General features: G+C 40.3%; 1 protein-coding gene across 3 annotated transcripts in view; it reads left to right on the top strand.

The window, feature by feature from the left end:
- igsf21a (immunoglobin superfamily, member 21a) overlaps positions 1-26,044 on the top strand; it is a 521,040-nt gene that overhangs the window by 481,244 nt on the left and 13,752 nt on the right. For 2 of the 3 annotated variants that reach the window (XM_041783290.1, XM_041783287.1), the window contains 3 exons: positions 4,089-4,189; positions 15,343-15,535; positions 23,013-23,051. In XM_041783290.1, the coding sequence (XP_041639224.1) occupies positions 4,089-4,189; positions 15,343-15,535; positions 23,013-23,051 (333 nt within the window). The remainder of the gene's footprint in view (positions 1-4,088; positions 4,190-15,342; positions 15,536-23,012; positions 23,052-26,044) is intronic. The other variant, XM_041783288.1, reaches the window with a different exon arrangement.

Here is a 26,044-nt window from a genome sequence, read left to right as displayed (position 1 = left end):
GAGATTGTCTTCCTGGTGATATAACACCGGTCAGTGTGTCTAAATTCTCATCTGACTTCTCTAATTTAGGTTGACTTTTTCAATAACGCCACTGAGTTAACTCAATCTAGCGACAGACAGCTCCATGAATTGCCCTGTCAGTCACTTGGAGTTTTGCATTCGGCGCTAAACTCGCAATCCGCTCGGCTGTAACGCAATTAAGTGGCATCAAATGAGAATCAGTGTTGTTCTGAGTACATTTGCAAAGGAGACATAAGGGAGCCTGGTCAGTTTCAAGGGGATACAAAGAGAGAAGAGGTGGATTAAAAGGAAAAAGAAAGGGTAAGTTAGTGTCAAGGTGTGTTTGGGATGCAGTGGGAGGTGGAAGAGGAGACAGCCGTGGTACCAAACAGACCTCTGCCCAGAATAATCAAACACAGCCAGTCTTTGTGGAGAGAAAAAGGGCATTTGCATCAGTCAAAGATCATATCTTTTCAAATATTATCTGTCCTGTATACTATACTCCATTCTATGTCACTGGCACTTTAGATACAAAATTGTCTTTGCTATGTTTTCTCGAAAAGCATATTCTGAAAGACACAAACTTATTTGCAAAAGATCTAATAAATAACACTGGCTTATGGCTGCATTTTTGGCCTTTTTTAGGGATGCCACCATCTGTTGAATGAAATGTCACTCAAAGACCCCTATGGGATATCACACACCTGCAAACCTGCCCCAAAATATCCTCAATCATGCACTTCAAAAATGCACTGAAAATATGAAAACATGACAGAGAAGGAGGTATCTAATTTGAGATTATACAAGGTCAAATTTGATCAATTTATGAATTTATTCATGAAGTCAGTCCCTCAAAGATCTAAGGCCCTTTTAACCCCAGGTACAAAGCATGCTGTTGTGCAGTGCAGGTGTCTTCTATGTTCTCCATATGATGCAGTTGTCATTTTTTCCTTATTTTGCAGAGAGCTTGTGCAAGTTCTATAGCAAAACCTCCAATTAGCACCCAGGGGTGTGTTTGTTTTTAAATAAGGAGTGGTCAGTTGCAAAGCCACAGTTCTCCCGTCTTGAGGACACAGAAAATGACTGCTCTGGACCAAATTCTAAAGACTGTGGCTCAGTGTTTTCCTGATATTTAGGGGCTTCATAAGAAAGATGGATGTAAAGGCTATCAATGAGTTCTTAACACACTTCTACTGAGCTTGTTCCACACACTGAGATTAAAATCAATCTTATTTTTAGCTTTCAGAACATTGCTAAACAGATTCTGCCCAATCTCTAGCTACAGCTAACATAGCTACACAAGCTACGTACATAATGTTGCAAATGTTAGCTCAGTAGCTTTGTCAGTATAGATACCCAAGAGCTTAGGTGCGTCTTACCTCCTACGCTTTTCAGTACCTGTATGGACTAGTTAATGGGGCGGGTAACAGGGGTAGCAAACTGTGGAGTGTCATTTGGTGATGTCCAGATCACTGATCTGGGCTTCGCTGAGGATGCTGGGATCCTTGCAGAGATGGCAGAAGTCCTTGTGGGGCCTCTTAACTTCCTGAGTGAGGAGGCTGAAGTGTTGGGACTGCACTCTGCTTCCTGGGCCAAAAAAAAAGATCCAGACATTTGAGGAAGGCTTGGATGCTGCCATCGAATCTGTGTCTGTGAATGTTCACCAACTTTGGCAGCGTAATCCATCGATCTACTGACTTGAGGCTAAGCTCAGTCGCAGACTTGAACTCACACACAGGGTGATGGATTAGCTGAGCAAGACAGAGTGGCTTTCCTGGTATCTGACATACAGATGAAAGTCAGAGTCTTGTAGTCTTGATCCTTCTGGTCTTACTATATTCTTGTCAGGCCTGGTCGTTGACTGATGGCCAAGGGTGCCAACAACTCCCTTTGTGGTAGATTCTATATCTGGCGTGTCTTTGGCAAGACCATGTGTCTAATGCTGATGTGCTCAAGAGAGCAGGGGTGAGAAGGGTCAGCTGCCTCATACGGGAACGGCAGCTATGCTTTTACAGGCACCAGGTGTGGTTTCCTTGGCCTGATCCAGCTTGCCGCACACTGGGTGCCCAGGACCAAGGGCTGGTCTAGACGCCGGGGGCAGCCAGAAGGCTGGGGGTGACCACGTCCATCGTGGAGGGGGCAGCTGGGAGGAGAGCTTGAGAAATGGGGTATGGGCCTGGCACATGCCTGGAGGATGGCCAGAGCAGTGCAGGACCTGAATTTTGCAAGCTTTGGGTTTAGCTACGTAGCTATGTTATCTATGTAGCTATATAATATATGTAGCTGAGGGAGCTACATAAGCTACCTATGCTACGTAGGAATGCTTTGATGAAGAATAAGCTTACTTGGCTTCATGAAATGTATTGTAATCAGGTTTTGCAGGTTTTAGCACATATGTTCTAACAGAGACAATGTCATAGATTAACAGTCTGCGAGAGGGGCAGTCTGAGATCTACAGTCCGCAGTCAGATCCTTCTTGTGTCTGATATTCTTCAGTATTTGAGTACTAAGGCTTGGTATCTGCACTGATATCCAATACTGGTATCTGTACATCCCAGAGTGTGACTATTGCACATCCACACATCATCTTCTGTGGTTTTGAAATGATATGGCATTCAGCCTGTTCTTGAGATGTTGTATTCACAAGAACACCTTGGAAGGATGGACATGCAGCCAGGAAAATAATGCCTCTGACCCTGGCTATTACAGGCACAGAGGCATAACAACAAGTTAAAGCATTTGTCTTGGTCTAGATCGCCCACATTCATAAATTTATCGGACAGAACATCTACAACCAGAAGGTTTGATGAATACAAAATTACTACCACTTTGCAAGTCTGTCATTTCTGTGCATTTACTCCAGTTTAAAGATTTCCCATGAGAGTTTTTCTCTCTTTTTTTAAAGTCCGGGCAGCTATGCATTTCCTCTCTGGTGAAATAAATCCGTGCATGCAGTTTAACGGTGCTGAAAGCTTTGCCAGTTCTTGCCAGTCTTTGCGAGTAATTTTTCTCTCTCTTCCTCCCCCCCCCGGTGTATTCATTTATTCTCTTTAACCATTTCATGCAAATTCAGAAGCTTTTACTTCTGCTTCATAAATTTATCCCTAGATATGATAACAATACATGGGCACTCCCACACGCTCTGTCTCATTACCATACATGACAGTTTAACTCCTAATTCATTAGTCTGATGCAGGCTTGTAGTCAATGGAGGCTTAGAAGAGGCCGTGCTTCATTAGCCACTGTGGACACTTTGTAGCCAGATTAATGGCTGAATACTGAGGTCATTTGTCTATTTATTTATTTATCCTTAGTTTAACTCATCAATGAACACGGGCACCCAGCGTGATTTATATTGAGAGTTCAAACCAAATTAATTGAAGGACTCCTAGGGTGGACTTGTACGGGGGTTATTGATGGGACACCCTGAGCTTTACTCTCATTGCATGTTCTGCTCAGTCCATTTGTCTAACATATGGAGGCACGCAGCGTGTGAAGCACTTATCTTTAAGGGAATTGTTAATCATCTCAAATCGTGCAGAACCTGCTTATAAAGGCCTAATGTGGTATACTGTGCAGTTTAGCTGTAATGAAATGACTTAGCTTTTTATAATATTATGCAAATCAGTCATTTTATCTCAACACTACATACACAGGACTCTCAGTGGCTCGTCATATTCAAAGCATATTAGAACCCGCCTCTTCTCTCTCCTGCCTGCACCCCATTGTTTTAGAGGGTCCATATGAAAGCCATCTGGGTGCTGCTGTCCACACCAAGACAAGGGAATTAGCTCTCTGAGTGTCCCTTATCTCACTGCCTCCACACTCCACCTCTTGCACTCCCATTCTCCTCTAGTAATGAGTATCTACCCAATTTAGTTCCTTTTCTCTCCAAGGGGGAATAAATCCAGCATAGTCCTTTAGATGAAAGAGCCCGCAGGTCCCTCGCCTCTCGCCCCATGACCTTAATTGACAGGAAATTGTATTTGTCTCTCTGCCTCTGTGACAAAACAGGTTTCCAACAGGATTTGTCTTCATGCTCAGTACGATGACCTTTGTCTCTTTGTCCTTTTTTTTTCTCTTTACAGCTGCTCCAAAGGGTCCTAAACTCTTTATGACCCCCACAAGGGCAAAGGTGGGGGATACAGTGCGTATCACTGTGCAAGGATTCCAGGTAGGATCGTCCGGGGTAAGTGCATGGGGTGTAAAAAAATGAATGACCGTCTAGTAAAGTAGACTGGTGCATTTATTTGAATACGTTTTCTTTTTATTTTGCCATCAGAGCGCCCGCTCCGATGGGCAAAGACATCTTTTCCTCAGTCTGTTCAAGTTTCATTGCCAAACACTAATTTGTGGAACTTTTGATTCACTTTTGACTTTTATTTTTTCACTCAAATAAAAAGACTTGAAATTATGTACAAAAATGCTTTTCAGGCTGTAAAAGGAATAGTTCAATTTAGTGAAGCCTTAGGCAGTGAAATTCAATATTAAAATGAGGAAAACAAAAACATTAATTTGTTTATGAAATGACTGTATCTGATGTCTGGTGTCTTTTCTATTAGCCATTCTGTTCTTATTCCAAAACTCTCGAATACAGAAGCTCTTTCATGGCCTTCTCGTACTAATACGCTCACTAAAATCTGGATTCTACATGAGCTCCACTGGGCTTTTAATGAACTACACTGTAAACGAATATCTTTATAATCCCTAAGAGGCAATTTTCTCCACAATCATTTCAAAAACCACATGAATGAATGGAATAAAATGTATTTTTAGGGCTGTCAGCTTTATTTCATTAACTGGATTAATTAAGGTCCATAATAAGTGTATTATGTTTTTAATTACCTTTAATTGCATGCTTTATTGTCCCTTTCAACACACTTTGATTGAGTTACTGTAACGTCTCCCTGCAGCCAAAGTGATAAAAATAACACCACCTCAGCTCCTCAATGTCTCATTTCACTTCATAAAAAAATCACAGACAGCCCAAACATTAAATTTCTACTGTGCCCTGATTCCTTTAATCATGGTTAAAGCAAGGGGTGTTAGAAAATATCGATACACTGATATATCGTGATATTTTACAGTGCAATACTGTATCTTTATTTTAAAATGCAGTATCAATATACTTTTTATTTAATAATTTATTTTATTTGTGTGGTAGTTTGTGGTGTAATTTCACCACCCTGGCCGCTAGTTGGCTGCAGGCATCGCCAGCTGGCAGCAAGCAGTTGACCCTTCCCTCTTCTCCTCTGCTTGGGCAACAAGATCATGTAAGACTTCCGGTCTGAGCGAGCCGGTTGCTCGTGCCTACCCAGCAGTTTTGCATTGCATTCGTAGTGGATATGTGGACTTTTTTTGGCTTCCAAAAGATTAAAGACAGAACAGACTTATACAGGAGTTAAGTCGTTTGTAAGATATGCCACGCCAGAGTGAAATACTCGAAGACATGATGAACCCGAGTGCAAGACATCATAGTGATAGTTTAGCAGCTAACAGCTAATGTGAAAAAAGCCTGCTGAAGCTTATGATGTTTTTTACTCATGCAACCATAATTACCCAGTCAATACTTTGTTTTTTTTTGTTTTTTTTGTAAGGACCTGTGCCATCGTAGTGTCGTTAATAATGAATATCACTGAGGGTCATGGTCTAAGGATGCACCAATCAAATCCAGGTGTCCAAGATCAGGCCAATCCTGACTCTGATAGCTGGGTTTGATATGACAATGAGCCAATCCTCATCCAACTGTTGCAGAGCAAAAATACAGTATTGAAAGCTAGCTAATGTCAAGGTTGCCCATAAAGGGGGATAAAGGGGAGAGCTTTCTGGGGCCCAGCCAAACTGGGGGCCCATGGCGGTCAGCCTTTTTCAAACCCCAAATGTAAACCCCTTTTCTTAAAACAGAATAACCATTTTATTAGTGATGTTAACAATGTTAACGTTTATGTTACGTCATGCCCTTCTCACAACACAGTCCATCAGTCCTTAAAGCTGGACGTGAGGATCAATCTTCCTCCACTGGCACCTTGTCATTACATTAAGACATACAAGCTGATGTACCATGAAATATAAAAAATTTTAGTACATTATTCTATAGTGATTTATTTTTCCACTTTTCTTTTAGAAATCCTGAAAGTATTTCAATTCATGACAATGAATGGGAAAAATCCTCATCTTCAAATTGCACAAAAAGAGTTGAAACAATACAAGATGCAGGACCATATATTTTATAATACACCATATAGTTTTCAATATACATACAATGCATATAATTTTAATAGATTTCTGTTAATAGTTGCAGGACTTTTATTCCGCGGAGTCACCTATACCATAATCCTTTTCTTCAGCCATGTAGCTTCTTTGCTTAATCTTATCCATGTGAAAGAAAGACTGAAAACAAACACAACCTTTAGCATCGGTTTAAGACTCTGAAGGCCGACACAGTGTCTGTATTTGACGCCTTGGGATAAGAACTTGTTGATTGAGCTGAATGATGTGTTTTGCTTGCTGCTGTAGTCTCTGTTGTTTCAAGACTTCCTGCTCAAAATCCCCAAAAGGGAGGGGGTGGGGGTGGTTAAAGGTAACAGCAAAGAGATTGTCTTTTTGTCACTTTTATCCCCTGCCAAAAGAAATACTGTTTCCCTGGTGTTGAGGGCCCGTGGATGGTCCTGATCTCTCTGACAGAAGTGACACATTGACGCCCGGCAGCTGGAGTCAGTCAGGTGAAGAGGAGAGGGCAAATCCTGAAACAGGACCTATTAACGGCCCACCGCACACATCGCCTTTGTTACTGCTCTGTCACCGCCTCAGGAACCTCTAAAAATCAGACGGCAGATTATTTTTTCGATCGTATTTCACTCTTCTGAGCCACCTGAAATACGGCTCCTGCATTGTTTTTGGGTTAGTGCACCAAGATATTGACTTTCTCAGATGTGTTTACGGCTGCCTGATGACCGCAGGAATCATTTGAACTTTTTCTTTGAACAGGGTTGAGACTGGTTATTATAAACAGGCTCGACTGTGGCGTAAAGCCACCCAGGCCCTTTGGCAGTGTGCAGAATAATCAGAAAGCAAATTTCCCTTTCTCTTCTACAGGACTGAGCTTTAGGGTTCCACATGTAGATAAGATTGTGTGTCAAGACTGATAATTTTACCTCCTGCCTTTTGGATAAGAAAAGACCCCAGCTTCCCCTCAGGTTTATTGTTTTAGGAATTTATTATGGATGATTATCCTACAGTGAGCTTTTCACTTTGCATCCATTTTTCATGTGGTATTATGTATGAGATTAAATGTGAAATTGATGGTTAAAGCAGCTGAGACCTTTTCCATTTAGACTCTCCGGGTTATGTGACAGGACAGTCACACTTAAACCCATTTAGAGTTTTTTTTTTTTTTTCCTTAATGTGACCTTTTCCCAACAGCCTGTCTCCATCTGCTAACTCATTTAACCTCCGTCATGATTTAAACACAGACCTTCAAGAACTCTTTTGTTAACATTTATTTTGAAAGGTTAAACAATTCACAACAGTTTTGTCACTATGCAAACAACAATATTGTTAAAATATTTCTTTCTAACACATTATTAAAGCAGATCGCTTCAAGCTGAGCTCTTCTGAAAGCATGTTTGTCTGAACTCTGAAGTGTTTGGTTTGTTTTGTGCATGTGAGCATGATATTCAGATTTGGGAGCATGCCAGCCAAATGCATCATCATTGCCTGCTGCAGGGTAGGATCCCGAAATGTGCTCTTTTCAATGTCAGTGCAGAGGGGGGCTGAAAGTGAGGAGACACTTCTGCTTGAAAAGCCATGAAGGAAGGGCAAACTGCTGTCTGCACTGAGGGTCATGGTCTAAGGATGCACCAATCATATCCTGATGTCCAAGATCAGGACGATTCTGACCTGATCTGTTAGCTGGGTTTGATATGACTATGAGCCAATACTTGTCCAACTGTTGAAGTCAAAAAGATGATATGATGAGCTAGTGTCAAGGCCACCCACATAGGGGAGAGCTTTCTGGGGCCCGGCCAAACTGGGGGCCCATTGAGGTCAGCAAAGTCATGGTCAGCTGTAAAGTTTAGCTTTTATAACTGTATTTCATTTTTAACCTGAATAACAACCACTTTGATCAAAGCATCAAAAAAAAAAAAAAATATATTTTTTTTCATGCTTTTGTGCAGTAAAGCTTTTTTCAAAATGCAAACCCCTTTACTTAAAAGCGAATTACATTTTTATTTGTGATGTTAACAATGTGGATGGGCACATTAAACCCAATTAGCAAAGTAATGTAAGGCTTCATCGCTAATAATGTGCATAAATGTCAGGACGAATAAAATAGAAGAAACTGAGGCACCTCTTATTTTAAAAAATAGAATAAATGAAAAAAGACAACAAAATGGCTGAAAAATTGTGAAAATTGGTTGAAAATTGGCAAAAATGTGTTAAAAGTGGCAGAAATGAGGTAAGGCAAATGGCAAAGAGAAATGGCCTTAATTGCAAAATACAGTATACAAAGTGGTAAATGTGGCAAAAATGGCAAAAAAGTCTCAAGAAATGGGTGAAAAGCAACAAAAATGGCATGAATAAGTGAAAAAATAGAAAAAATAAAATAGGAAAAATTTGCTAAGAGATGTGGCAAAAGGTTGATATATTGGCAAAAGCGGTTTAAAAAGGAGCAAAATCGGGGAGAAAACAGGAAAAGTGGGATAACCATGGTGAACAGGTTCCTAAAAAGAGGAAAAATTAAAAAACAAGGGTGAAAAATAGGATAGATTGGCAGCAATGGGCATTAAGTGGTAAGAAAATGGGTTAAATGGAGGAAAACTGTCCAAATGTTGGTTAAAATGAGTAAACAACAACTACAACAAAAAAAATAGCCAAAGGCAGCAAAAAGTTTCATAAACATGTTGCAGAATTGTACAATGTTGCAAAAAAGTGGCAAGAATCTGTGAAAAAAGGACGAAAACGGGACAAAAGTGGCAAATAAGTTCCAAAGAGTGGGCAAAAACAGGTCAAAATTGTCTGAAAGAGGTTGCAATAATGGATGAAAAAAGTAGTGAAAGGGTTAAAAAGTAGCACAGATAAATAGTACCAACAAATTCTCTGGGTTTATCAGAGATCCAGTCAAATCTGTGGGAGTGCCTAGCTAGCATTAAAAAGCTAAAGAGCGCTGTAACATCAGCTGCAATTAGTGAACCCTCTGAGGTGTTAGCTGTGTTTCTATTGATATCTTTGTCATTTTATGTCATAGAAATTCGGTTCAAACACTTCTGTGAATGGGAGAACCTCATCTTTCACTTTGCTCCTCACTTGCCCTCCCACATGATTCACAGTCTGGGTGAATTTTTTGTATCAAATTCAAGAGCTAAAGCAGGTTAAACTGTCTATCATTTTTGTAAATGCAGGCCTGACACACGAGTCAAATGCAAACAGCTGCTGTGGCTTCATTTAATGGTCTGAGAGCTCTGCACCGTCTCTGCTGGACGTAACTGTGCAGCTTAGTGGTTAGCATCTCTTAAGAACAGCACGATATAGCAGTATTTTATTTTGAACAAGAAAATGGAATTAAAATTATATAGGCTGTTGAGGTTTATACTCATATATAACTAGTCAGCTGAAGTGATGAATAACCACATTCAGTATGATAATCATCTGCAAAAAGGAATGACGAATGGCAAAGCTAGCCACTAACTTTAGCCACACTCTACACAACATACCAGTCTTCATATTGAACTCAACAGTGTGGTTCCTGAAGTAAAATTCCCATTCATTTTCTCCACAGCAGATTTCATTATTAGCCATGATGTAACAAATATCCAAGTAAGAGTTACCACAAGCTACCTGAGTGTAAAACGATGGTATACGCTCCCATAGAAGACAAAGGTTCGTAAGGTTTCACTCTCTTTTTGAGAAAAACAGTAAATTCACAATCTCCGCCAAGAATACTACAGTACCCACAATCCTAGAGTGTGACAAGGATGCCTCTTATTGGCTGAGTCTCTGTTAGTCTTGGAAGTGTCTTCCACACCCAAGGATGACTGGTGATGACATCCATTCATGCCGCCATAGTATGAAGAACTTTATGCACAGCTTAGGATGTATTAAGACATTATTTAAATTGTAAGCACTAAAATAAAAATAAAAATGAAAATAAGTGTACAAAAATTCAGTTTAAAATCTTGAAAAACTGTCTGAACAATGAATGAAAGATATTGCAATGGATTATTGGGTACACATTGTCTTCAGCCTCATAAAAAACTATGTTCACAGTCTTGTGGCTTTGCCTTTCTCTCTGTTTTTGAATGTTGTTTTAGCGCCAAATAAAATGTTGAAGTCAAGAGAATGCAGGTAGCTGGTTAGCTTAGTTCATGTATTAAAATCTTTATAATAAGGATTTTGCAAAATGTCTACGGGGGTGGGGAGATTGAATGGTGAATTTTTACTCCTGGAACCAGTGCCGCCAAAAAATGGGCAGGCAATATTGAGCTCTAAATCCACTAACAAACTGACCCTGTGATGAATTTAAGTGTTTCTTAAGGTTTTCTTCACTTTGGACTAGTTGGTTAATGCAATCTCAGTGCACATTTAGCGTGAAAAAGGAAATTTGTTGCTTGAGAACATCATCACTTTATGCATATTTTTTAAGCTTGGTTGAAAAAAATAGGTCTAAACAAAAAGAAGAAGGCAGAAGAAGAGATGTTTGCTGCATCACAAAGTTGGGAAGACTTCCAGTGATGGTTAAAGAGAGACAAAACACTTTAAATCACAGCACAGTTTGTCACCGTTAAGTCAGAAACAGTTATACATTTAACCATGTATTGCAAAATGGATGTACAGTTAAAATTGGTAATGCTGGCTTTGCTAAGATACACCCTGGGTTAGCTGAGCAGCATGCCACAGCATGCCAAGCTCTAGGCTAGGAAGGTAGAGATTAGGGTGGTGAAGGTGAAGCTTGGTGATCTGTGTTTGAGTATCAGCGATCAATTAGAAGGAAGTCATATTTAAATAGGAAAGCATGTTGTGGGAATAGCGTGTCTCGTTTGACAGAGGACCATGATCTCTGCTGTCTGGCAGCTTGTAGAGAACAGCAGGTATGGGGCAACATATACGCCCCCTTATCCTGGTTTACACTCCTTTTGGCCAGAAAAACAACAATGTCAGAGATCAACAAGTTCCACTGAATGTTCAGGGGTGGCATCAAGATCCAGAGACAGGCCCAAAGTCATGTGAACTGGGATGAGGGGGCTTATATGTTGCACCACACCTGGGATGCTATCTTCAAGAAGCCACAGGGGTTGTGATTGTCCTGCCAGACCAGACAGGACAACTGAGCTGAATCAGATCAGCTGATAAAAACTCAGTCACATCATGTGACTTGTCTGAGGAAAGCTGCAGGAAGTTAGCAGTGAAACACATCAACTTTACTTGTGTGCCGATAAGAAAACAAGGATAGAAAGGTGTTGTTGAGACAGTATCAGCCTTTTTGGACCATCACATTCTACTTTTCTTCCAAGGCTTGTAACAAACAAGTGACAAAAGCTGAAATAAATGACTCTATGGTTTGGCCATCTTTTTAAATTTATTAAATTGTATCATTGAAAGTTAATGGGGCAAGTAAAACAAAATGTTTCAAGCTGTGGAGCAAAGATTTTCAATTTCCTTTAATATTTAATTTAACACGCACTTCACTTGCTGTTTTTCTACCAGAGAGTTAGTCGGATTGCTGTTCTCTTTGAAAACAGTTACTAAGGTCAGGACTGCAGTCTTTATAAGAACTAATTTCCCTTTGACTATATGCACCGTCGTGTCAAGTACCTTTAAAGTGCTCTTTCCTTTGGCATAAAGCTGTGAGTGCTGAAAACCTCTCTGCATGTAGAGCCAGATAAATGTATTTGAGGGGCTTTTATTCCAAGAATGTATCAAATGAAAAATGTTGTCAGTTTGTGGGTGTCCAGCATGTCTGTGCATCTACTGGTGGGAAATTTGCAAATATAACTTGCCAAAAGTGCCAGATTAAGGCTCATCCATGCTCCCTGAAAGTAGATATGTGCATTTCAAACAATTTCGCCATTATTTCTTCCTTTAAACGGGGGTAGGTGTTGAAAATCATCCACTAGAGGCCACAGTCCTTCATTGCAATCTAACTGACTTTCACTTCCTGTCAGTTCCCTTCCTAGCTGCTCTGTTTATTTTTTTTAAATTTCATATACAAAGTGTTTACCATTCCTAGCCAGTTTCTTTTTCAAGACCCTTCTTTTTCTATGTTTCATCATATATTTGTGCCTTCACTGACTACATTTAACAGAGCAGGAAACCAAAGACTAGAGAATAATTTGCAAATAGTCAGATCCGAATCTTACTTGGACTGCCCACCTTTAATAATATGGTTGCATTTGAATATGTCCAACTGCATCATGAGCCTAACTGTAAATAAACTTGACCATGAACAGAGCACGCTGTTGGAGGATACCACAAGACCCTTGGTGTTCGACTTGTGGGTCGGGACCCATCCATTTAGAGTGGGTTGCAGCTGTATGCTTTGGAGAACAAGTCTTAATTTGTTAATGAGGTGTTGCAGGGTCTTGATGTTAGACTAGTTGAGAAGCACTGCACCAGTGACATATAAGAGAGCTCACACTGTGTACCAATATCACGTGTGGGCTGTAAACTACAAACATGGCAACACTTAAGGAGGCTATTGTGATGCTAATTCCGAATTTAGAACTTACATAATAACTAGCACAACATGTACAGGTGAAAGCACAAAACTTTTGTCGTATTTTGGCCATCTGTCTACACGACAACTGCGTTTTAGATGCCTGAAAAAGAAACAATTTCGAAACGAGCTCCAGAGTGAAGAGTTTTCATGTAGACAGGCAAAAGGTAACTTTCTGAAAATGCACATGTGCACAACTGTTGCAGTCAATTACCATGCATGTGAAGGGTTTTTCACACATGTGCAGGTAGGGAAGGAAGGATCTCTAGCACATGCACATTTTGATTCATTGCAAAACCACATCGCTAATACTGGCCTGCATTTTTGGTGTTTCCTGTGGTCTTGTCTCATGCAAGGAGATTGTTTTCAAAACATTGCCGTCTGCATGTGGAACTACTTGCAAACAAAGATGGAGAACTGAGCAGAGAATTGTTATGTCAGCGCTAATTCATTTATTGCAGTTTTTAAGATCCATTATTAGTGCATTACTTCTTTTAAATTGCAATAAATCAAACTATTTATTGTAGATTTTGGCATATTTTGGTCAAGCCACTGCAATGTCTTCCTGTAGCCACAGCCAGAAGTAGTCCACCACTGCTCCTTAAAGTGAAATGAGGTTTCACTTTAAAAACTCACAGACAGCTCAGAGGACAAGTTCAAAGTCAGCTACACTTTGAGTTATCAAAAATTTACACTTTTACTGTTCCCTTATTTCCTTTTCAGTCCATAAAAAGTTTCTTTTCTGTGGTTAAGCTCATGTTATAATGTTCAATCTAGTTCTTCATTCCGTTTTAAAATAAAAGCACGTCTTTATCAAAGTAAGTTATCAACCCATAGTTTACGAGAGAACAACAATCCAAAATTAAACAAAACTGTTTTAAATGAATTAAGTGGAATTCTGAAATGGGACAAAAAAGGAGGTTGTAATTATTATAAGTGGGATTATGATTTTTAAAAAGTCATCATAATCATTGATAATCAACGGGTACATCAACTTAGCTCAAGAAGCTAATGACTTAAAATGAGCATTGCCTATAATTGAGAAAGAGTTGCAAAAATGGGCTAAAGGTAGGAAAAAGATGGTTAAAAGTGGCAACAAAGTGACAACTAGAAAAGCATTCGAATAGTAAGGAAGTTGTAAAATGTGCAGAAAGTGGCAACAATAAGTGAAAAGTGTTAAAAAAAAAAAAAAAAAAGCAAAATAGCAGCAAAAATTGGTTAAAACTGTTAGCCAGGATGCTAGAACCAATGTTACTAATTTAACATACATACATTGATTTCATCAATCAATCACAACTGGGCCCGTTCTCTGGGGTTATCAGAGGCCGAGCTTATCCCGTGGGCAGGCCTGGCTGCATCTGGGTTTATCACTTTACCAGCAGCCATTGTATATACTCACTCACACTCTAGCTAACAACTTTCCACCCATAACGATCACAAACTCATGCTGAAGCAGGTCAGCAGAGGAGTGAAAACATCTTTTCTGGAAAGCTTTCAGCGTTGATTTGGCTCTTTTTTCATACAGAAACATGGTCCTGTTGTGACAGAACATCTGCTATCCTTCAGCTATATCCAAGTTATTTGCTGCATTAGCAGCAGCCATTGCTATCAGCTTCCAATGCAACTAAGTCCCGCCCATAGCTACCAACTAATGCCCCTGAAATGTGCTGATTGGTTTAAAAGATGAATTTGCCTGATTACAGACATGGAGGCTAACAAATCCGTCTGCTTTGCAAGACTACTGTCAGTCTTTAAGCTAAAACATCAATAAGCAAAGGTGGACTTATTTTACATCACTGTGTCTGCAGTGGCTAACCAAAGTGTGTTAAAGGAACAATAATAGTGCACTAATTCTGGACCTCATTTAAATCCCTGCAATTGATCCTAACAGCCCTAGCTTTTATATGTAGTGCAAGAGATGCACCTATAAGCTCTCTGTGGCCTCATCCCACCAGTTTTTTGTACCTTTTGATGACCCTCTCATGTCATATTGATGCTGTAGAGGCCTCTTTTTTGATTGGTTGATTGTCCATGGGTCAAGGTCCCATCCTGAATGTTTTAAAAAAGTAATTTAGTGAGCTGTTTTGCACTGGAATAAATGAACCCCCTTAAAAGTGTATTCTAAAACGACATTGTGGACTTCTTCATGAGCTGATGTAGGTATGTCTTTGTACGGTGTGCTGTTGTGTGTCTGTGTAGTGTGGTGAATGTGTCAGCGAGGGGATTATGATGTGAAAGAGGACTCAGAGAAGCAGAGGCAGAGGTGGAATCTAACATGAGATTCCCCCGCTTTCCTGTGTCCTCTCATTATCTGTGAACATGTCAGCGCACTGACATGAATGAAATCCCGCTTCGTGGAGGGTTATATTTTTAAAATGGAAATGGGGGGACTGATCTCTGGAGGGCTCAAAAAGAAAAAAAGCAGTTGTAAAGTGAAGTGTTGATTATTAATGCATGTTGTTAACTCGCCTTTGCATTACGGGATAAAATTGGAGCTTGTATTATTCATGTATCCTTTGCTTTTAATCTCTTGGCTGAGACTCGCCGACTAACTCTGCACCACCCTCTCTTCCTCTCTTTTTCCCTCTCGTTTCTCCCCCTTTTTCTCCCCTCCTCCTTGGCTTTGATAGAATGAGGTGTTCCCAGAGCCTCTCTTCACCTGGACGCGGGTGGGGGGCCGCCTGCTGGACGGCAGCCTCGAGCGAGAGGGGAAGGAGCTGATTCTGGAGCGGGTGCCAGCGGAGCTCAATGGCTCCATGTACCGCTGCACGGCCCAGAATCCTTTGGGCTCAACGGATACCCACACTCGCCTCATAGTCTTTGGTATGTATTCATGTCCCTGAGCACACCCACGCCCTGGTTGTGGAGTGTCCACTACACCAACAGAGTAAAGTCACATTTAAGCTGGATGAATAATTGAAACGGCGATGAATATGAAACATCTCTTTTTTTAATCTATTCCTCTAGATTTATCTGGAACACTTTTGCAATTACACAATTAAATGTCACAGAAAATTACATAATTCAGCAAAATCCATTTCATGTATCTACAGTATCTTTGAAAAAGACTTTAGAGAGTTATGTGGCCGCTTTGAGGTATGAATCATTAATGCAGCTAAGTGTGTGATTAATAAGAGATTGTATCCCTAATTGGCTCAACAACACGTTCTTTTTAAGGCTGCACTTAGCGAGGATAACTATTCTCCAGCAGGGGATTTAGTGATTTCCATCAATGGCACATCTTGTTCAGCTCGCACTAAAGCGGCAGCATCAAACGGCCCTGATGAAATCAAAAGACCTTTGTTGTTGTCAGTGTTAGAAAAGCACTTTGTTCGACGTCCAAGCTAAGGTAACGTGTTCATCACAACCTGGAAGTGCTTCATTTACTGGTGTTGCAGTGGGAGCTGGATCGCTGACAGGGTCTATTATATCTGTGTGTAGTGCTCCTCTGGATCTGTTTACTCTGGGAACACTTGGAGGAAGAGGGGAATGCCAACAAGAGCTTCTTCATAGAGCTCTATTGATGAGGTGGGAGGGTTAAATCAAATAAGTTCTGCCATGGAGACAAAGCGCAATGCGTCATACTCTAATAGCCACACCTACCTGAAAGGAAAATCAGAGACTAGCACAGCAGCATGGCGGTGAAACTGTAGAGAGTACTGGATGAAGCCTTAATGTTTAAGGAGGCCCTTGAAGCCAGTCCACTGTGGTGGCAGCCCAATTCAAAACACTCTCAGATAGTGATGGGCATTCCAGCTCTTTTCAGTGTTCCGGATCATTTGGATCAGCTCAGCACAAAGATTTGGCCCTTTCAGCTCCCAAAGGCTCTACATTTGGTGCCATTTTAGCTTTTCAATCAAAATTATGCTATGTGTGTCTGTCTCTTTTTGCCTGAATTGTTGTAATAATCTGCAGAGTTTGGCACCTTCCTGGCCTGTGTGTTTAAGTCATCACATCTGATAGGTAAGACGGTGCACTCCTGACACAGCAATCAGGCTATTTGAGGGTGTGTGCAGGGTGTTGCTGGGGGGGTGAGATGGGGATTGGTGGATTTCCCCCCCTTCCCGAATGATATGTTTCATCCCTGCCTCACCTCTGACTGGATGCATCCGACTCTTTAACAGTGGCGGTCTAATCTTAGAACTCACCGTGTGACAGAAACATTTACAACACATGACTAAAACTTGAGAATTATGCACTCATAACGTGGTCCAATCGTCGTGCACATCCTGAGTTCTCACACTGATAAGTAAGATTGGGACGGACCAGAACAGACCAGGTTCAGTGCCAGACTTACAACTTTGGCTGGTCCTGTTTTAATCAATATTTGAAACCGTTTACCTTTCTAATAGACCAGGGGCTCCAAAACTTTTCAGCCTATGACTCCCAAAATAACACCAGCATAGCCCTGGGACCCCTACCTTCCCTGAGGGTGGTTAAAGCGTACAATTTTGCACAAAGCATCATGTTTAAATTTACATTTTAAGTATAGTTTTGTACATTTGACTTACATTCAAGCATAAATCTCACATAACTATTTTTTTATTTTAATTAAACTTATTTTAGCATTTTTTTGTACAATAATGAATAAAATGTACCACTTTGAATCATATAAAATTTCTCTTTGATTTCTGGAAGGCACCCTGCTACCCCACTTCAGTCTCTCTTTTGTTATGCTGTTCTTAATGACTTTAAATTAGTGATCACTCTGTGACAGCAGGAGCTGTAGTCTGTAGTCTGTAGTCACAGCTTTTTCACACATTAACTTATTAACCACATTCAGGAGATAAGATCCAACAAAAATGATGTCTGATTATAACATCTCCAGTCACAAGATGGGACTTGTTGTCCAGTTTATTGGAGGGAGCCTGAACACACCCTCATGTACATTGATAATTTTATTTATTCCATTTTGTTATGATGCAAGTATTTTTTCATAAATGTCCTGTTAATGTTAATCACACTGGCCATTGGATTTTGGTGCTCAATAACCGTTTAACCGTACAGTTTTCATATGTAAGCTTTTAAATCCCTGATGATTCGATCTCTCCCACGGACTGCCATACATTCTTTTGAAATGTTTTCCCCCAGAAAGGGGCGGGGCTTGCATCATTTGGGCAAAGAACCCAGATGAGTTGCTCTTATCCATTGTCTTACTGTTTGGGTTTAGAGCCCCCTGGTGGTGGTATTTTGAAAACTGTTTCACTTTCAACTAGTTGTATGAATGTGTTACTTTTTAAAATCAAAACTGAAAAAAGAGATTCAGATTCAGTGTGGGTCATCTTCATGCAAAAATGGCCTTATAAGAAACCCTGCATGGTCAGACAAGCTCATCTTGTGGAATATTTGTAACTCTTGTATGTACATTGAACAAAAAAAACTCACTGGATATCTGCATTTTGAGTAATTTGAGTTTATAAATTCACCAGGAGGCCGCCATGTTTGGTCCGCGCTGGCACTGTGATGTCACAGTGCCGCAGGGCACCTCACCGTTCCTATGCAGTAACCGCTGTTTCAGACTGGCAGCCAGTGTTAGGGCTGCATCTCACAGATGCTACACGTCTCACGCACGCAGAATTTCAAAATTTGAGGTCTCTTCAATTTTTTACCTACACCACCAGCGGTCATCAGTCACACTAACAGGAAAATGATAAATACAGAGCCTTATTTACCTTGTTGTATCAAATATTTATGTCCACATCAGTAGAATATGTTTGAAATCTGTTTCTTGATGAACTAGATGAGGGCCACAAGCTAAAATGTGTCTGTTTAATAAAGTTGTTCCCTTAAACTTCTACTATTTGCGTTTTTTAAAGTAAAAGCCCACTCAAGAATTTCTCAGGAGAAACTCCCTTCATATGTACATAATGCTTTTATTTTGAAAAGCTCCTGGCATGCTTCCACTATACACTGAATCAAGTCACTTGTAGGGAGGTTTATTGAGGTAAAACTTAGGAGGAATGACAGAGCTTTGACAGCAGGGAGACAAAACCAGCACGCAGCAAACTTGTGTCTGGTATAAAAGCTGTTATGGCAGCAACAAGCAGCAAAACCATCTGAAAAACAGTTACTGCATAGCAACAGCGAGGAGCGCTGCAGCACTGTGACATCACACTACCAGCGTGGACCAAAACATGGCAGCCTCCTGCTGAGTTTATAAGCTCAAATTTACTTAAAATGCAGATATCTAGTGAGTTTTTTAGTCCAATATACATATAAGTGATAAAAAGATCTATTCAACAAGATGAGCTTGTTGAATAAATATTTCAATAGACATTTGATCATGCCGGGTTCCTTTTAAAAAAGCAGATGGCATGTTAGCCTAATTATTGATTTACCCTCCAAGGCCTTGAAATGATTTGAAATAGTCTGCATCTGCATAGTCTGCAGATTTTTTAATCTGTCCATCAGTTCTCAAACAGAAAATGGCCTGTACGCACTCACAAAGGCTAATAGTTAAAAGCTCTGACTCCGAAAGGGCGTTAAGATCTGTCCTTGGTTTAAACTGTGGCAGAGCATCTCATCCTCGATGACATTTCCTTCCACCATTGTCCATCCTACCAGATGTAAAATATCGTGCAAGCCGCACAAGCTCTTTCCGTAATGGCTCTGTCATGTCTGTGAGCCATTACTAAACATTTACATAACAGAGGCCTGTGTTTAAAGCCCTGAAGACATGCCTGGGCTATGTATAGATAAAAACAGCAGTGTCACAGTGTAGGTACTATATAGAATGCATGTCACGTAACAAGAAACAAGAGATATTTTTAAAGAAATGTTTCACACATGTATGCACTTCAGCCCTGAAGTGCTCTGTTAATGTGAAGCAGGTCAACACGATTTTCCCACTTCATCAAGTATGAGACAAAGAACTATGTATCCATCATTTTATTTTAAGTCATCGTTCTAACTCACTCCATGAGAAGGGTTTGAAGCGTGTCACAAATGTACAAATTACTCTGCAGGCTTAATAGGAAACCCTCTTTAGGGGGAAACAGGCACTTCAGAGAGGCGTTACCTTGGGAGGCGTTTTGCTACGAAGAGCACTAATGTCTATTTAACACCCCGATGCACCCTCAGGTGTCATCGGCTACGTGCCTACTATTGCCCATCTGTCTGCCTGCTCCTTGTAGATTGCTTTCACTCATGCTTAGGGGAAGTAAATGGTGATTAAGTGACCTTGGCTACCATCCCTGGTGGCCTTGAGATGAGACACTTCTCTCCCTGCCCGGGGGCGAGGAGAGAGTATTTGGGGGCTCTGCTCGCTTGGCAACCTGTTCAATATACATCATCAGGAATAATAGAGTATAATGACTGCGTGGTATAGAGACTCTCCATTGACTAGGAGAAGCACTCATGTCTTGATGATGCACGTCTTTAGCCACCCTCAGCGATAATACCCCCAGAGATTACCGTGAAGTGAGTCAGCACCGACAAAACGTGCCGTGTCTCTCACTCACTCACTCACACCCAAACTGCACACACATGCAGAAACTCACAGGTATGTGTGCTTATGCAAATGTGCCAGGGCAGGCAAACACAGGCGTGCATATGCAGAGAGCACACACTAATTTCCCTGCATCTCTCAGAGGAGCTGCTATGTTAATGCGGTAGCATGGAGACCAGAAAAAGCTTCACACCGAGCTGTATATGTAGCTTCCACCTGCTCGTATGTGAAGTCAATAAATAGCTCACAAAGTGGAATTCAGCGCTGTTGCTAATACTCTTCATGCCCTTCTGCTTCCTCCTTTGCAATTACTTTATCCCTCTGAGAACTTTGAAAACACATCGTCAGAGTGTATTGTGCAGGGTAGACATCGGCGCAGCTTATTAAAGGTCGAGACAATTTCTCTCTTCTGGAGGTGGCAAAAAATACACTCGATCTTTACTCAAGAAGAAGAAGAGGTAGTTGTTTTTAAAGATACGCTTGTAAAAATAGTAGCACTAGTTCAAACACTTAGCTGAAGACAAAGTAAAGGCTCTGAAAATACAGAAAGGCGCTTTACAATACGTTTTGGCATTCGGATACCACCTGTCTGCACTCATATTATACATTTACCATACATCTAAAGCAAACAGCAGCCCATACATCATTTCCACGGCTCTCCCACTAGGCTTAGTATCCCTGCATGCTGAGAGAAGTGAAGCTGCTGGTGAGAAGAATGAATGGAGACTCATTAGCCACAAGCTAAGAGGTTAGCAGCGCCTTTTTAACAGCTTTTCTCCCCCGTGAACATGCTTAGAAAGGACATAGTGATGTTTCATTTGGCAAATAAATCTTGTTAGATTTATCATCAACTTAAGTCATGATAAAAATTGACAAGTTTGCTCTTAGAGCTAGCTCTTTATGGGAACAAGAAGAGCCAGCTCCTGTTTTAAAGGTTTTTTTCTCAGTTTTGTTGTTTTAAAGATATGAGAAGGTCAAATGGTACCAGTCGAGATGAAGGCATCCTAGACCATTGGTTCCCACCTGCCCCAACCTGCCCCCCACCTGGGGGTGCAAGGCTATGTCTGCTCTAAGGCTGCCAAAATGAGATTTGCAAATATTGACTAAAATCATGATAAAGTCGTTGTTAAGTAGTTTATACAAAGGTATTTTGATAAGAAAATCATGCATAGGTCTTTCTTAAGGTTTTAAGAGTAAAACAATTAAAAATTTATGTTGATTTCTGATGGCAATTTGTCACTTTTTCTTCTCTCTTTGGTCCTGGGGGGGGGGGTTCATGTAGGGGCAGCTCCAAGGAAAAATAGTTGTGAAACACTGCCCTAGACCCCTATTAGCCTGAGCCATCACATATCAAACCTTTCTCAGTACCCACTGAGGTTCACCCGCATAAAACATTAAGAACTATCCAAATGCCCACATTTTAATGCACTGTCTAGATTAAGTATTTAAGTGGTCCTTGATGGACTGTCCCTCCAGCTTATGTCATATCTGGGAGACTATATAAATTAAATGTACAGTATGTTAATTGTCCCCTCCAGGAGGCTCTTACTAAAAAGATGATAATAGATAAACTGCTCAGCTTTGCCCACCTCTGTTGCTTACTTTTTGTTTTCACTTGACTTATTGATAAATCCTAATTAATCAAATACAAAAATGTTGTGTGAAGAAATGCATTACATTTAGACTAAGTGTTTTCTTGTTGGTCATTTCTAACATCCACTTTCCACAGCACAGTCATCATTTTTAATTTTCATCAATCTTACAAAGCTGTTATGGACCAAGATTGTAATTGACTAAAACTAACGGAATAACAAAAACTAAATTTCAAAAACCATTTCTGGTAACTGAAAATAAATGAAAACCAAGCTAAACCTAAAATGAAAATTAACTAAAACTGTAAAGTGTGCTTGCAAAAGTAAGTGAAAAAATAGAGACACATTATCGTTAGTTTTAATCTTTGACCTACAACCAAGACTGGGGAGAGTAAAATGGCCTGATTTGATTGGTTAAGACTTCACACAGTGGTGGTTTTATGTTTGGAGTGGTATTCAAACATCATCTTTAAATAAATGAAATGATAAGTGAAGAGCGGCCTGTTTGAACATGTTTTGGAAAATGTATGATGTACACTCAACCTTGGCATATATCTGAAGTAAACTATAACTATTAATAACTAAACTAAAATGAAGCATTGTTGCAAGATAGAAAATAAGCTAAACTTACAAACCGGCAGTAAAAACGAATTAGAATGAAACTGAAATTGAACACAGAAAGTGAAAACGAAATAAAAATAAAAACTGAAAAAAAAAGAAAAATCCAAAGCTATTGTAACCTTGTCCATATCAACCAAACTCAACAGGATATACAAACTCTTGAAAAAACATCTTAAATTCACTCGTTATCATGGGACAGTGGCATAAAATTACGTGCATTGATGAATGTCTGCTTAAAAGACTTGTTTCACAACCTTAAACTCTGTTAAAATAATTACTGAAGTATTTCTAAGTCTGAACTTCCATCTCTATAAAACTGAGCAGCTTCCTGATCTCTGTGCTGCTAATAGTGTCCTGGTTGTTCTGGTGCAGCGCTCTGTGTTCCCAGTTCCATTAACAGGCCTGTCTCCCTCACCGGGGATGTGCCATTTAACGTGTGCTGCAGGAACCTCAGTTCAGCTTCATTAGAAAAGCCACAACCTCTGTCAGACATGACTATTTGTCTTTTTCTCAGTCTTTCTCCATCTCCTGCTCTTTATCCTCCTTTTAATTCCCTCCCTTTATTCACTCAGTGTCTCAGTAACAGCTACATTTTTTGATCGTCTCACAGTTGATCTTTTTTCTCCTTTGTTTCCTGCAGAGAATCCAAGCATGATGAAAAACACACAGAACCCGAACAGTAAGTATCCCAGCAGCACAAATGACTGGCTTTGAGTGTGTTTCCATTACAATACATCTCATGGTTCCTGCTGTATCGCTTGATCATCGTGTTTGCAGAGACGGCGGTGCGTGTGATATGAGAACAAACTGTGACACGTTGCCGTCTGCTCAGAGAGAGGATGTGTGCAGGAATCTGGTGCTGATCAGAGAGGCAAATTCTTTGGCAGACTGTGGCTTTCACATTCAAGTATTGACAGGTGGATGTTTTTTCATTCTGCCCTGAATGCATTTTCCCTGATAGAGAGCGTGAGAGTGATTCAGTCAGGATTAATCTTCAGCCGCAGCAGCAGCGAGCGTCTTCCAGTGACTAACCGAGCCTGTCACTTTTGGTTGAGTGCGAGATTATTGGTGTTTCGTATGTGGAGCAGTGGCTCATTTGCGGCTTCGAGATTATCATATGTAAAGATGAGGGATTGTCAGGAGAAGCCGCAGGGCTGTGACAACAACCTCTCCATCTCTCCTCCTTTTTTTCTGCCACTCCCTCTCTCTTTCTGATTCAATCTTTCTGTCTGTCTTTCCTCGCCACCTCTCTGACTTTTCATACTCACTTTGTGTCTACTTTTCTGTGCCAATAGCTCCTCAGGCATTTCTGGATGTTCGTTTCCCTGTTTCCACCACCTTATTTCTCTCTCCCTCACCCCAACATCATATTTTAATTTCCTGCTGCTTTTCAGAGCCAAGTGTACAATTATGATGCAGATTTTTGGACATTTAGGCCACAAGGTCAGAACAGATTTTACTGCAGTGCAAAAAAGACAAAGTTTGGATTCTTTTCAGATGTCTATCTATGGTATTACATGGTCTATTGCACTGCTCACATAGGATTAGTATTACCAAGGGAGCTCTGATAATTTGTGAATTGTCCCCATAACATCAGTGTTTGGTCCAGCGCGTTCACTCCAGATAAGCAAAGTCAGTTATTTACTGACATATCTTTTTTTTTTTTTATGAAGATTTTGGGGCTTCTTTGTGCCTTTATTTTTGCTAGAATCTGGAATATAAGTCACACCTGTATATAAGCTGCAGGCTGTTTTTAAAATCTCTAAAAGTGGAGAATTGTTTTAAGCCTTCCTATTTCGTTAAGCAAAGGCCACAACATGCAGATTCTGTGCAGCTGTGTCACTCTTTTAGTGCCATCTGTTTCCACTGTATGGAGTATTTGCATCTTCTAGCTATGGTGCAGTAGTTAAGCTCTCAGCCTGCAGTGATGAAACAGACTCAAAGTCCTGAAAAGCAGTTAGAATGGCACCGAATCGACAACAATTGTTGGAAGTGCAAAAAAAAGAACTGGGTACATATTTACACATGATCTGGGAGTGTACTTTGGTGCACCCGTTACGGATGGAGGTTTTGGAGATTCTAGGAGGCTGGCTTGGTTTTACACTGCCCATACATCCAAAACTCTGTCTTCTTGGGGATAAAAAAATGGTGCCAAGGGTACCTAATGATAAGTTCAGTATTCTCAAGATTGGGTTTAACACAGCTGCAATACTCATATTACAAAACTGGAAATAACCAAGATGCCCTACAGCAAAGGAATGGACTGATGAAATAGTAAAGATTTCATCATATGAACATATGCTTGGAGGACTGAATGCTGGGGGTAAGACAGCAGAGATATGGAGTCATTTTTTTGGCAACAAGTGTAACTGAAATTACAGTAGATGACAAAATAATCATACTATCCTAGGCTTTATTTTCTGTTTGTGAATGGATGTCACTTTTTAATGTCTTGTGCAATATTTGGATCAGAATGCTGCACTGTTTTAAGTTGTTTAAAATTGTCTAAAAGTTAATAAAAAATTTTGAATTAAAAAAAAAAGAAAAAAACAGAATGGCACGAAATCCTTGTCAGTGTGATCTGTGTCTATATGCACTGTATGCAGTCCGCACATCTACTAGTTATGGTACGGTAGTCAAGCCCTCAACCTGCATTGATGAGATAGACTCAAAGTTGCAAAAAGCGGTTAAAAAGTGACAGCAGACCTCTGCCAGTGTGGTCTGTGTCATGATACGCTGTATGGAGTCTGCACATCTACTAGCTATAGTACTGTAGTTAAGTTCCCAGCCTGCAGTGATGAGACGGACTCAAAGTTGCGAAAAGTGGTTAAAAAGTGGCACCAAATCCCCACTGGTGTAGTTTGTGCCATGATATACTCCACCATGTTCTGCTTAGTGAAACCAGAGCAGATGCTTGTAATTCAGAAAGTTTTCAGACCCCCTTCACTTTTTTCGGTTTTGTTATGTTGCAGCCTGATGCTACAGTCGATAAAATTTATTTTGTCCTCATTAATCTACACTCAGTACCCCATTATGACAAAGTGAAAGCAGACTTTTTTGGTAAATATTTAAAAAACTGAGATATCACATTGACATGAGTATTCAGACCCCTTGAAAAAACACTTATAATGTACACCTGTGGTAAATTAAACTGATTAGACAGGATTTGGTAAGGCACACACCTCTCTATAGAAGTCTCACAGCTGACAAAGACAAAGCCATTAGGTCAGAGGAACTGCCTGTAGAGCTCAGAGTAGGGGTGTACGATAGGATGATTGTGAAGAAATGGAATCAATCTGCAAGCTGCTAAAGCTGTTTTATCGTAGAATCAGCTCTTTTACTTTTAGCTCTTTTCTCTCACCCCCTCCCCTTCTGCTTCCCAACACAGCAGTGATTCATGGCTGCAAATGAAACTGAAACTTAAGACATGGTCCTCAAGAAGATTTTAACTGTCTTATTCAACACTGTGCCATGTTCTTCTAAACCATCAGTGTGCAAACAATATTTATTTGCAAAACCTGCACAAAGTTTATGAATTTTTTTGAGCTTGGAAGACAGTGTCCTTAACCATCCTCCAAGGTTCGAACAGAGAAGAAAGAAAGTGTGGCAACTGGCATTGTGTTGCTTTCCATTTTTTTCCTGAGATATTTAGGCTACAAGCCTTTCTACCTG

The sequence above is a fragment of the Cheilinus undulatus genome, linkage group 3, assembly GCF_018320785.1.
Source record: "Cheilinus undulatus linkage group 3, ASM1832078v1, whole genome shotgun sequence".
In the NCBI taxonomy this organism is placed as follows: Eukaryota; Metazoa; Chordata; class Actinopteri; order Labriformes; family Labridae; genus Cheilinus; species Cheilinus undulatus.
The sequence above is the reverse complement of the archived record's forward strand: the minus strand, read 5'-3'. Positions and strand labels throughout refer to the sequence as shown.